This window comes from Eleutherodactylus coqui, chromosome 12 (assembly GCF_035609145.1).
Source record: "Eleutherodactylus coqui strain aEleCoq1 chromosome 12, aEleCoq1.hap1, whole genome shotgun sequence".
In the NCBI taxonomy this organism is placed as follows: Eukaryota; Metazoa; Chordata; class Amphibia; order Anura; family Eleutherodactylidae; genus Eleutherodactylus; species Eleutherodactylus coqui.
In genome coordinates, this window is record NC_089848.1 from 81,634,182 (window position 1) to 81,648,773 (window position 14,592).

Genomic DNA, 14,592 nt, shown 5'->3' on the forward strand with positions numbered 1-14,592 from the left:
TAGTCTTAGTCACATGACCTTATTTGAAACGCTACACACGTTTCACAGTTTCACTTTTTTCTATTTTCCTATTTTACTCCTTTATAGCATCTTGACTATAGTATCTTTATAGTTAGTATAGGTTGCTTATGGCAGCTACTTTCTACACTACTACAGCTCCTCCCGAGGCCTTCTCTGAGTGATGAAGTATCTGCCACCCCAAGAGGTTTGCCGATTTTAATTTTGCCCCGACCTACTGCCTACTTGCGTAGGCTTGCCATAGATAATAGTGTGTATGTAGATATGTATAGTGTATATGTATGTATATTCAAATAATAGTACTGTGAAATGCCCACATTACAACAACAAAAAAAAGTGATTTCCTTAAGAATACTGGAAATGAAAAAATCACTTTTCCAGCTGCACTTGACATCATTTCCGTAAAATGTTTTTCTCATAAATAATTTGAATTTTATCCCCAAACTTGTAGTTCTATATTGATAGGGATGTAGATATTTAGTCTCATTTTCAGACTTCCTCTAAAGACTTCAAAAATTGCTCTTTAGAACTTTTTTTTTGTTACCTCGGCTCAATGTATCTGTAACGCCAACACTTATTCAAAACAGCTGGATATTAATGTCTGCTATTATGCTCTTTTTTGTGTGTGTCACAGTGAGATTGCCAGAACAGGTAGTCAAAATGGAAAGTAGGAAAAATGTCAGGATCTGTATTTCCTGTCCATTATCTTGGAAAACAACTTTCCCAATGGGGCATAATAATATTTTTTTCCATTATCCGGCTTTTTGAAATTCTTCAGGGACAGATCTGCAACAGAAATCCTGGTTGGATGAAGTTTATGGCTTAAAATTAGGTTCAAGAGAATCTTTTCGGGAGGTCCGATTTCTGGCAGAACATCCAGAGAAATTCCCTAAACTTTGAGTTACATGTAGACCTCTGGCACAGTACAGTCTTATACAAGTTTTTTTTTATTATTTTTGTAAAAGTTATTTTTGTTTTAATTTAAGAAATGTCAAACTTTTTATAATTTGTGTTTTAGTTTTGGAAATAAAGACCTTATTCATGATATAAAAAAATAATGATAATTCTTAATACAGTCATAAATAATTAGACCGTGGGATAACCAAAGTGGACGTGGCCAGTTTCCCAATGAGAGTAGATTGGATGTAATGAAATTATTGGCCCTCATGTTCAAAAAATGTTTTATGTCCACTATCTTGAACAATAATTTTTTTGATGGGGCATAATCATTTTTCCCCGTATTCCAGATTTTTTTAATTCCTTGGGAATAAATCTGGAGCTGAAATTCTTATTGGATACACTTTATGGCTTAAACTTTGATTCAAGAGAGTCTGTTTGGGAGGTCCAATTTCTGATAAAGCATCCAGAGAAATTCTCTGAACTTTAGTTTACGTGTAGATCTCCTCTCTCTACTGCCATACAAAATCAGACAGGCCATTTTTTGCATTTTTTTGTTATCTAACACAGTTTAAAACTGCTATACACACTGCTTGGCCACTTCATTAGAGACACCTGCCCTTTCAGGATTGGAGCTTCTCTGTATGGTCATTAGACACATGACTCCGGAGTGCAGCATAAAATGAAGTTACAATTTTTCTGTGGATCAGTTTTAGCGTGAATTCACATAACAATGGGAAAATCTAGTGACCTTAGCACGTTCCAATGAGGCCTAGTCATCAGTGCTAGGCAAGTCAGGGCCAGGATTTCATACTTTTACGTCCAAGCTGGACACAAAACACTTCATCCAGGTGTAATGTATTGTCATAAAAGGATGGATATATACATAATATTCTAATGTGGCTACCAATATATTATTATAATGAAACCAAAAAGTGGGAAGAAGGGGAAATCTCACCCTAACCTACTAATGTGACCCTACCTGAAAGCAGAGCACTCGCCCTGATAAGGGCAACCCAATGATAGGAACATGGGACAATCCTGACTCTCCCTAGTTGGAAATGTGGATAAAGGTAGCAATAATAATTGCAGTGTAGAATGTTACACAAGTAGACTAAGAAATATATGTTACACCAATGCATAAATAGCTTTAATGAGAAGATAGATGTAATTAACACCCCAAATAATAATAATGACAAACAGACTTATTTGTACTGTTAAACAAGACAGAAACCACTGACAAATCCAGAGACACCTTCAAACAAGAAATACAACCTGCATCCTCTGTGAAGAGGAACCGGAAGAATTTGCGTACAGACAAATGCTGATTGGCTGGCTGGCACACACATCTCCCAACGAACTCATCCATCCACACACCAACAGGGAAGTGCTGATGTCAGCATCCAATGCTGAATAACAAGGAGCGTGGACCAGTGTGTGGATAAGGTCTGTGACGACACCCTAGTCCCGATCCGACACAGCCCCCGAGCCATGACACATACACTGCCAACCTTATAACATCTTCTTGTGCAATAATGTTGACAGTATACCTTGAATGATATGATCAAACCTGCCAAAATTGTCAGATTTTTCCAGCTTTCATCCAACATGTACAGGCACCTTTTAAATTCAAGAGAATCTATACAGGAAGTCAAATTTTGCCTAAACACATAGAAAAATTCCCTAAACTTTAGGTTACATGAAGACGTTTAGCTCCAGTGTAGTCATTCTTTTTAAAGAACAGTCAAATAATTTTATATATGGTGTTTATGTTGTAAATTAAGACTTTCCACATGACTGCATCTACCATAGCCTCTGGGCCCTATTGCTCTAAAGTATCAGAAGAGTTATTTTTGTATTTCTTTTTTCATTTAACAAAAGTCAAAACTTTTATATATTGTGTTTTTATTGGAAATAAAGACTTCATACATAATAGTGAAAAATTATTTTTCTGTCTTAATGCAGTAATAAATAATACATTGGAAGAACAAAAGTGAACATGGCCAGTTTTCCAATGAGAATAGAATGGGTGTAAGGAAAAGGTAGTAGGCCATGGTTGTTAATGTTGGACAAGAACCTTTTTCCAGTAGTGATTTGCTCTTCATTGTTCTAATCATTAATCACAATCTTGAATAGTTGATGCGGTTCTTTTCTTACAGTGAATATGATATTTGCATGAATTATCTTCTTTTGAAGGCTCTGAAATGTATACACTTGGGGGGATGATGTCAGGCCATTCATCATTTGACTTCTCTTGAAACACTTCTGAAATCTCACAACTCGGGCCAAAATTGCAAGTTCACGAAAATCACAAAATGTACTTTATCTCAAGAGCTTACTCACCTGCTAGCTCACAAACTTGAAATCTGTATTGTATAATTCAGGGTGATTCAAAAAGAATGGCGCAAAAGTAGATCTGTTTTCTTCATATATAAATTGACATACAAGAGCCAGAATAGCATGAAAAGATAGAAGAGCTATTCAAGTTTTCAATGCAACTTACCCATGTTTGATGTGGGCGCCATTGGTGACACAACAGATGTCAAGTCGATGGTCCAGTTCTACCCAGACACGTCCCAGCATGTCATCTGTTATTGATTCTACTGTAGCGGAGATGCGTTGTTTTAGGTGGTCTGGTGTCCCCAAAGGTGCCCATATCAAACATCTGTAAGGTGGGTCAAAAACTTGAAGAGTTCTTCAATCTTTTAATTTCATTCTGGCTGTTTTATGTAAATTCATGTATAAAGAAATCAGCTTTAGGCCATATTTACATGGCCCATAGTAACACACAAGCTCTGTGAGACACACAGAACTAGTGCATTATTTTATATGGCTTAATTTATATGTCATTGCAGCATCCGAGGAGCGGGCCCACAGCCGAGGAGATGGCGGGGTAGATAAGGGATTTCTATCACGGTAGCTCTACCATCTTCTCCCCTGAGGGTGGCTCAGGAACCGTCCAAGTTACTACTGGGGGAGGTTAAAGGGAAAACGTAACTAGCCGTTACCTTACAGTCCATTGTCACTCGTGACGCCACCGTTCCTTCCTCTACGGTGAACCTTGAGATGGAAATAAAGTAGTCCACGCACAGGGATAACTTTCTTAGCAAACCGGGAAAAGTCGGTAATGCTAGTTTACTTAAGTCCAACAAAGTTCCAACAACAACAGTAACAATCCAAAAAAAGAACACTTTACATTTTCAGAAAGTGATGTGACAGGGAGGACCCTCGGGGTAATCCAGTCAATCCACAGTCTCAGTTATCTGTGAGATCCTGCTCCCGGGAAAACTCTCTCTCCTTTCCTACTTTACTACTGGTCATCACATTCTCCTCTGATATTCTTCTCCCTCAGTGTGGGCAGCGGCACTGGCACATCCCGAGTAGCATAGGCCCAGGCTAAGCTGATGGATATCTGTAAGCTTCCTCCATTCTGGACCACATACACCAGACAGTGTCTGTGTGGCTCACTTGCAGACCTCTCTCTTGCTAGAAGCAAGATCAAAAAGAACCTTGCATACACCTTGCAAACACATATATATGACACCGTCCCATGACATACAACAAGATACATTTCTCAAACATAACCCAGACCTTAACTCATTTAGTGCTGCAGAGGTGCAATACGCATCAAATGCATGCGACATAGAAGACATTGACAATACGATTGTACAGGGCAAACACTTAAAATTATGGAGAGGCCCCATTAATTCTGGGCCACTACATTGGTAATTTACCTGTTGTTCATGAATAGAAAAAACAAAAAAGTCCTGAAACACTCCTTTAAAGGGGTTTTCCTTCTAAAGGCACTTACACCCTGTCCAAATGATAGAGGATACATGTCTGATTTCTGAAAGCTGGTACTTTCAGCGATCCCAAGGACAGCACACCCTGAATGCCCCATGTAAATGGGGTGGTGGTGTACATATGTAACCAACACACCATTCACTTCTATGGGACGGGGCAAAACTGATCTGCTCAGCTATTTCCTACAGTCCATAGAAGTGAACAGAGTGGTGGTCATGCATGTGCCCCACTGCTCTCACATGGGGCATTGGGGTGTGCCATTCCTGGAATCCTTGGGGGTCCCATCGGTCAAACCCCAGGATTCGACTAAGATTTTGGGAAGCTGTCCACTTGACCAATCAGAAAAACTAAACCTTCAGACAACCAAGAAATCCAACTGTTCAGCCAATAAGGAGACTTGGTCAACCGACTAATGAGCAAGTAGACTACTGACCTCCCTGATGTGAAGGAAATTTGTCATCTGTTGAATATAATTGCACATAAAAATATTGGATTGGCTTTTAGAATGACCTTTAATGCCATAATCAAACACTAAGGGCATATTCTAGGTCACTGAACATTAATTAAAATAAGGAACTGTCTCACTAACGAAAGAAGGACATAAAGCTTAAAGGGAATCTGTCACCTACTTTTAGTCCTTTGAGCTAAGCTTATGGGCTGAAAGTTTTGACCTGCTGAGTCCGGGGATGTAAGTGTTATACTTACCATTGAGCGGCACACTAATTATATTGTGGGCGGACTATGTAGCAGTGCCTCTCTATGCATCGAGCTGTGTCTTTCCGCATCGACACTGAAGGAACGACGAGTGAGGTAAGTGTAACACTTACATCCCCGGACTCAGCGGGTCATCTACTTTCAGCCCGTAAGCGTAAATCACAGAAAGGGGAAATAAAAAGTTAAAAACAATCACAGAAAATGGACGTTACTTACTGACTGAGGCGTGCATATAGATGCATCCTCCTCTCACTATGCAGGTAGCTGACTACCAAATGGAGGAGCCAATAACACTTGTGAGGACACCGATGAGACAGCCACTCACACTGCCTCCTGATAATGAGGGGGGTGGATGCTTGGTGTAAACTCCCACACATAGTGGATACAGGGTGCCAGACCCTTCTGATATATGTAGTTCACCATGCAGACCAGCAACCTATTAATGACGCCATGATAATTTGGCGGGTTGCCCTGCATATCCATCAGTGAACCACATTGGTACTGCCACCCTGGGCTCCCCCTGGAGTCTTAATGCCACGCTGCATGTGAATGATAGATAATAAATGCAAGGCATTGGTTGGATGTTGGCCAAGATACATGAACCCACTAACCACTTCACGGTTCCTTGCATTGTAGTGGGTCCCTACACTAATATAAATACATCACAGAAGGGGAAATCAAGAATTAAAAACAATCACAGAAAATGGCCCTTACTTACTGACTGAGGAGTGCATATAGATGCATCCTTTCACCATGCAGGTAGCTGACTACCAAATGGAGCGTAGCTCATAGGGTTAAAAGTAGGTGGCAGATTCCCTTTAAGACAATTGGAATTAGGGAAATGAAACGGCTAGTAACGTAAGACATGCCTTGTGACTATGAAATCGTAGGGCGCAAAGATGGAAACTGCTGACGCAAAAGAACATTTCATAACATTGTATGTGCTTTTTAGCTGTCATTCTGTCACAATTTACTATTTTGGGATTTTTCAAGTAAGCACAAATCACGACCAATTATGTGATATATATGCAAATAGGTTTTTATGTCCGGATGTTAAGGGATTACGCCAGGACCATTGTGAATAAACAGTTTCTCAATCACATGATGCATATACCTATGTCGCTGTTGTGCCTTTCTCTCCCCAACCGCTCCCCCCTAGGGGGACTGACAAATTAGGAAATCCACATGCAATGTGAGACCCACCTTTGGGGTCTTGTCAAATTACTGAGTTAACACCAATGTCATCATTTCACATATATGTATGAGAGATCAGATGATCAATTAACCTGGACTTTCCCTTTAAATAATTTGCCTGTACCATTTAATCCACAGTATACAGAATTTTGGCCATTTTTTATATATAATGTTTATATCTACTCTTTTTTTCCCAGGTGATCTTTTCCATCTGTATTGCAGTATGGGGAATACAAGCAGTAAAAGAGTTCTTCACCAAAAAACCTCAGAAGCAGGAGTAGAACTTCAGACCTCAAATAGAAGACATATACTCTCTGGGTTGAGGAAAATGGATAAGGCCCCAGAAATGAGAATATTCATTGTATTGACATCACTGGAAGAGGTGGCGACATGTGAAGGTAGTGATTGACTAAAATCCTCTAATGAAGGAGGTACTGTGATTGGTTTAAAGAAGAAACATTCAATCTGAAAATCTGTAAATAGTCTGTACAAAATAATTCTATAATAAAGATGTCATTTTCTGCATATTCTGATTCTTTCCATTATTTCTTGTAGAAGGTTTACTGATCCTCTGTAGTTTTCTAGTACATCTAGTACTGTTGGGAGCACTATTACAGTAGTTACTGTGCAATGGGAGGCAGTATTATAGTAGTTATATTCTTGTACATAGCAGGCAGTGTTATAGTAGTAATATGCTTGTACATAGGGGGCAGTATTATAGTAGTTATATTCTTGTACATAGGAGGCAGTATTATAGTAGTTATATTCGTGTATATAGGAGGCAATATTATAGTAGTTATATTCTTGTACATAGGGAGCAGTATTATAGTAGTTATATTCTTGTACATAGGGGGCAGTATTATAGTAGTTATATTCTTGTACATAGGGGGCAGTATTATAGTAGTTATATTCTTATACATAGGGGGCGGTATTATAGTAGTTATATTCTTGCACATAGGGTGCAGTATTATAGTAGTTATATTCTTGTACATAGGGGGCAGTATTATAGTAATTATATTCTTGTACATGGGGGCAGTATTATAGTAGTTATATTCTTGTACATAGGGGGAAGTATTATAGTAGTTACATTCTTGTACATAGGGGGCAGTATTATAGTAGCTATATTCTTGTACATAGGGGGCAGTATTATAGTAGTTATATTCATGTACATAGGGGACAGTACTATATCAGTTATATTCTTGTACATAAAGGCAAGTTTAATCATATCTATAGTCTTGTACATAGGGGCAGTATTTAATAATTTAATGTACTTTTTATTTGAACCTTGCTAGGAAACAATACAGTTACTGATAACTAGATAGTGACAGTTCTAACATTTAGTATATGTCATGGAATAAAAAGGCATAAGTGTTACTCAATTTATAAGTTCCTTTGTCCAGCAGGATAGAAAATAAAAAAAACAGTAGAATGAAGGTACTCAAGTTGTCACACCCAACCTGGAAAAAAATCCTCTTGCAAAGCAACTTAAGCCAGATATAGAGGACACTCCTTTATTCACGAAAGAAACAGATTCCAATCCAACAGTAGAAGTCGAGGAAACTCTCCAGAGCTACTTAATGGTGAAATGAAGATCCGACTAGGAACAGCCTTTGGATTTTGAAATGCATTACAGTTATTACAGATCATTATTCTAACATTTGCACATGTATTTCTCAGGTTGCACTGCTATTGCCATATTATTAGACTATTATTAGGTGGAGTGTATTTGAGCATAGAAATGTAAAATGTTAAAGAAAAATTCCATCAAAAATGGAATATTTAGTTTTGGGTGGAGTTTTAATAGATCTTTTAATCTTGAACAGTTATTCCTATCTAAGACCAGTTTTGCCATATATCCGAATATCTGGATTTTTTTCCATCTGGCTTTGCAGTAAACACTGGAGGAAAACAGATGACTGAACAGATCCCATAGTTTTCTATGGAACAGTTCATGGCATCTGGCACATCAGTTTTGATGCTGGATGCATCCCTCTACTAGAATGCAGAGTATTAGTGTCTGGCTGTGGACTTCTAACTTGTGCAAAAAGTTCCAGTTTAGGTCATGAAACAACAGACCACATTCAAGTGATAATTGGGAACCCAGTCATAAATATTTGGCATATAATGGGGATAGACAGTAAGTGTCTGCTAAAAGTGATCATACCTCTGTGACCTGCACTTATCTCTAGAGCATGGTTCATCTGACCCCCATCTCACCTACTGTAAATTGCCAAGGTACGGGGTAGGAAGTGTTGTCATTGGAACGTTAAAAAAACTTTTACATTATTAATGTGGATTAAAAGGACTTTATTGCTCTACTTTTGATCATTTTAGATTCTAGTTTTTGTTACTGCTGCCTCAGACCTGCACAAGCCAGCTTTTTAGTCTCCTCTTCTCTCTCTCAACCCGTTAAGGACCAAGCGCTGTAAATATACACCGCTTAGTCCTGGACTTAAAGCTCAGCCGATAGTAAAATTACGATGGGTATTTAAGCCTCCTGGCTCTGCAATCATTCAGAGTCAGGACAAGTTATCAGCTGTTAGTGACAGTTGATAACCTGGAGGAGAAAGCTGGAGTGGTTTTTAACCCTTTATGCCTTTTCTTTTCCTGAGTACACAGCGCTCAATGAGCACTGTGTACTAGAAAGTGAAAGCATAACTTCCACTGCGGGTGCAGGGGGGGGCCCCGTGACCGCCGGGGTTTCCTGCTACAGCAGAGCTAGAGGGTCATACTAGACTCTGGCCAGCTCTGTCAGTAACTAATGTCCCTACAGGGATTGTTTTCCCCTGTAACTGGGGCTCCTATGGAGACCCCAGCTACAGTGGGAAAATGTCAAATTTAAAAAAAAAACGTGAATGTCCCCAAGCGGTCTTATATGACGGTATGGGGGACATAGATAGTAAAAAACATAATTACACAAGTAAAATAAAATTAAAAAATAAAACAACAAAATATACATAAGAAAGAAAATAACTAGAGATGAGCGAGCATACTCGCTAAGGGCAATTGTTCGATCAAGCATTGCCCTTAGCGAGTACCTGCCTGCTCGGAAGCAAAGATTCGGCTGCCGGCGGCGGGCAGGGAGAGCGGGGAGATCTCTCTCTCCCTCTCTCCCCCCTGCTCCCCCCTGCTCACGGCCGCAAGTCACCTCTCACCCGCGCTGGCAGCCGAACCTTTTCTTCCGAGCGGGGAGATACTCGACTAAGGACAATGCTCGATCGAGTAATTGTCCTTAGCGAGTATGCTCGCTCATCTCTAAAGCCGTCGCCAACCAAAACCATCACTATAAGCGCCCTGTAATCCAAAACCATACATATTATATATCAAAACGGGGAACCCATTCCCGCACTTTATTTTAGCATAAAAATACTATTAAAAAAAATAACTATAAATGTTAAAAAAAAAATTACAAAAATTGCGTTTTACCCCCAATAAAACTAAAAAAAAAAAAAAAAGAAAACGGAAAAAAGTCAGTGAAAAAGATATTTTAAAAATCACCCTATATGTCATGGGAAAAAAATGCTGCCAAAATAATTTTGGTAGCTAAAGGAAAAAAAATAAGGCAGTTAAACCACCACATGGGTAAAATCCCTAAAAAGTGCCTGGTCCTTAAAGTGCAAAACAACCTGGTCCTTAAAGGGTTAATGAAAATATTTTTTAACGATTTGAAAAAAAAAAAAAAGTTAGAAAAATGATTAGTAATCAAATCTAACCAGACTTGGCGGTTGCGTAATTAATCCCACTACTGTTAGATGCCTGGATTTTTGTGTATTCTCTAGTCTTTTCGTTTAGCTACAAGGCGTTTTCTGATATTTTGTGTCTTTTTGTGCTGATATTACTACAACACCAGGGAATTGAGTCTATTTCTTTATGAGTCGGGTTCAGGGAGTGGTGTGTTTTGGATGGGATATTTCCCACTGCAAGGTCTGAAATACGACCTCAGAGAAACTCAACAATAGAGAGGATTTAGAAACACATTGCCTAACACACAATCAACGTTTTATAATAAAGAAGGTAAAATTAATCATTTGACTTGCAGGTTTAAAAGTGATCTCGTCACCGTGTAGCATATGTTATCAAAGTGGGAACGTCATCTCGTCACCGTGTAGCATATGTTATCAAGGTGGGAACGTCATCTCGTCACCGTGTAGCATATGTTATCAAGGTGGGAACGTCATCTCGTCACCGTGTAGCAAATGTTATCAAGGTGGGAACGTCATCTCGTCACCGTGTAGCAAATGTTATCAAGGTGGGAACGTCATCTCGTCACCGTGTAGCAAATGTTATCAAGGTGGGAACGTCATCTCGTCACCGTGTAGCATATGTTATCAAGGTGGGAGCGTCATCTCGTCACCGTGTAGCATATGTTATCAAGGTGGGAACGTCATCTCGTCACCGTGTAGCATATGTTATCAAGGTGGGAACGTCATCTCGTCACCGTGTAGCATATGTTATCAAGGTGGGAATGTCCAGCTGCCAATATTGGCAAATGCCACATGGGCTGCTTTTGGCAGTAGGCTTCTCTTGTTTCTGAAACTTATGGCAATGCTAAGGGAAATTTAGCAGAATTTCGGGCGTCTGGTGGACCACTCAGGTGCGTTGGTCAGCGGGAAGCCTTCCAGGGGTGAGTTTAGTGGGAAAAATAGGGCACCCCCCCCCCAAACCCCTTAAAGAAATATAACTTGACTGATTTTGTGATTTATCTATATTATGAATAGCCAGTTAATCATTGGATAATGGATGTGGTGATACTTACCATGATGATTGAATTTATGTAAGGGTCTGTTCTGAGATTTGAGATCATTTAGGGGTTCTGGTAAGGAGTCTGAATGTGTAATAAGTAATAAAATATGTTATTTATCAGTGTTTAACTGTTTGTATTATTCATGGTGCACTATCTATCTATCTATCTATCTCATATCTATCTATCTATCTATCTATCTATCTATCTATCTATCTCATATCTATCTATCTATCTATCTATCTCATATCTATCTATCTATCTATCTATCTATCTATCTATCTATCTATCTATCTATCTCTCCTGAAAATAAGACCTGCAATAAGCCCTAATTTTTCAGGAAGGCTTAAAATATAAGCCATACACTGAAATTAAAGCCTAGCTCCATTAATTCCAATGTGAATTCCGCACTGAGCAGGAGGTTGGACTGGATGACCCTGGAGGTCCCTTCCAACTCTACCATTCTATGATTCTATGATTACATAAAAAAAAAGGGAATACTTGCAGGCTCGGTCCAGGTCCTCCTGCTGCTGTCCGGAGCTTCGCCATGCGTCTGGACAGCAAGGCATATGCAAGAAACCCGGTTAGCCCTGTTGTGCAGCAGCCAACAGAGCTTATTTTAAGACTTGGCCCTCTTCCAAACTCATATGGCCGGAACTAAATCATTAGTCTTTGCTGTCCATTCAGCCCACCCAGCAGGACAAGAGAACCATGACCTCGCTCCAGGACTTGGGCCTGATGCTCCCTGTTCCGGAACCGGTTCCATTTATCATCCGATGGACTGGCATCGACTCAGTGAACCAGGAAGGACCTACCCTCTGGCCATCTCACAGGATCACACCAACACATGGGCTACAACAGAGGCTGTACAACCATGCAAATAAAGCATAAACTACATACACTATACTTTAACCCCTTAAGGACAAACGTGTTTTCGTCCTGAAGGACCAAACACTTTTTAGCAATAAGTGTAAAAGAATCCAGCGCTCATAAGGATACAGTGAGTAGAAATGAGTGAAATAACTTACTTAAAGGGGGGTCTCCTGTCCTCAAGAGCCCCCCCCCCCCCCAATGTGAAATAAGGCAGCCAATAGATGGAAAAATGTTTCAGATGTTTTATTGAATCACAAACGATCGGAGTGAGGCGAGGGCCACAGAGGACAACAAAAGGCATGCAACGTATTTTGGGTGAAGAAGGAGGCCTTCCGTGAAAAGGGGTCTCTTTCACCACAAAACGTGTTGCATACCTTCTGTTGTACCCTGCATGTGCTGGTTGGGTGAGTTCGTGCACCCCATAGTAGATGTGATGATTAATTAGTGGAGATTCCTGAAGAAGGGGGGCTCAGCAGCCAATTCTGCTTCATACCTGGTGGGGGCCAGCTGTTTGAAACCAACCAAAATGCCTACAAATTCAGCGATCTCCAATCAGAGCCATTTAACAGTTTACATACTTCTGTCATTGCTATTCACTGCATGCAAGCAGTAGGCGAAGAAAGATGTGATTGTGTGCTGTTGATGATTGCCATAGCTGTCCTGGTCCTAGTAAAGGCTCCCAAAGCTGCTGTGGGTTCACCCATGTGGCTGGGCTTAATAGACTTATGTTAAAACCTCAATACACTGCAATACAGAAGTATTGTAAGATACTGTACAAGCGATTTAAGCAATCACAAGTTCAATTCTCCTAAGGCCTCATGTCCACGGGCAAAAGATTATTTTAAATCCGCAGCGGATCACCCGCATGCGGATCTGCATCCCATAGGGATGCATTGACCACCCGCGGGTAGATAAATAGCCGCGTATGGTCAATAAAAGTGATTTTTTTTAAAATGGAGCATGAAAAAATCCGGACCATGCTCCATTTTCGTGCGGGTCTCCAGCGGGGACGGCTCCCACAGGCTTCTATTGAAGCCTATGGAAGCCGTCCAGATCCGCAGGAGACCAAAATCAGAATATACTCACCTGCTCCGGATCTTCCCTTCTTCGCGGCTTCATCTTCTCTCCGTCGCGACCGGATCTTTTTTCTTCGGGCCGGCGCATGCACGCGGCACGCAACCGACGTGCCGTGCACATTCGCCGGGCTGAAAAAAGAAGATTCGGCCGCGACGGAGAGAAGATGAAGCCGCGAAGAAGGGAAGATCCGGAGTGTGCGAGAGGCGAGTTTATTCTTATTTTCAGCCCTCATGTCCGTGGGCCCGGAGGGACCCGCTACGGATTCTCCATGGAGAATCCATAGCGGGCCTGATTTTCCCCGTGGACATGAGGCCTAAGGGGACTAAAAAAGAGTAAAATTACCATAAAAAACATTTTTAAAATGAAAAACAATTAAACAATCTTAAAATATTCTACATAATATATTTATTACCGAAGTGATGGAGGGACTGTACAGTTAAATAACAATATTTGCAGATGATAGAAAACGGTGTAAAGTAATTAACACGAGAGGATAGAATACAGTTGCAATGGATCTAGATGAGGGCACAAAAGTGACAAATGGGGTTTAACACTGACAAATGTAAGGTTCTGTACATGGACAGGGAAATACATGTCATCATTACACACTAAATGGGAAACCACTGGGGAACACTGACATGGAAAAGGACTAAAAGATTTTAGTTACCTGTAAGCTTAACTGGAGCAACCGGTGTCAGGCAGCTGCTGCCAAGGCAAATAGGATCATGCAGTGCATCAAAAGAGGTCTAGGGGCACATGATGAGAACATTGTTCTACCTCTTTACAAGTCACTGGTCAGACCACACATGGAATATTGTGGACAGTTTTGAGCATCGATACTAAAGAAGGACATATCAGAGCTTGAGTGGGTACAAAGGCGGCAACTAAAGAAATAAATGTAAGGGGTGGACTACAATACCCAGAGGGGTTATCAAAATTGGGGTTATTTAGTGTAAAGACGGCTGAGGGGCGACCTAATAACTATGTATAAATATATCAGGCTACAATACAGAGATCTCTCCCATCATCTATTTATACCCAGGGCTGTGACTGTAACAAGGGGGCGCCCTCTACGTCTAGAGGAAAGAAGGTTTCTACACAGACATAGAAGGGGGTTCTTTACTGTAAGAGCAGTGAGACTATGGAGCACTCTGCCTGAGGACGTGGTGATGGCGAACTCACTAAGAGTACAAGAGGAGCCTGGACGCCTTTCTTGGGCGTTACAATATTACATGTTATAGTCACTGATTACTTCAGAAGGGTCGGTGATCCAG

The 14,592-nt window shown here is 40.4% G+C and overlaps 1 protein-coding gene across 1 annotated transcript in view; it reads left to right on the forward strand.

Annotated features, from left to right (window-relative positions):
- AGMO (alkylglycerol monooxygenase) overlaps nucleotides 1–7,131 on the forward strand; it is a 200,225-nt gene extending 193,094 nt beyond the window's left edge. The window contains exon 14 of the mRNA XM_066585575.1: nucleotides 6,825–7,131. Within this exon, the coding sequence (XP_066441672.1) occupies nucleotides 6,825–6,908 (84 nt within the window). The 3' untranslated portion in view covers nucleotides 6,909–7,131. The remainder of the gene's footprint in view (nucleotides 1–6,824) is intronic.
- The last annotated feature ends 7,461 nt before the right edge of the window (nucleotides 7,132–14,592 follow it).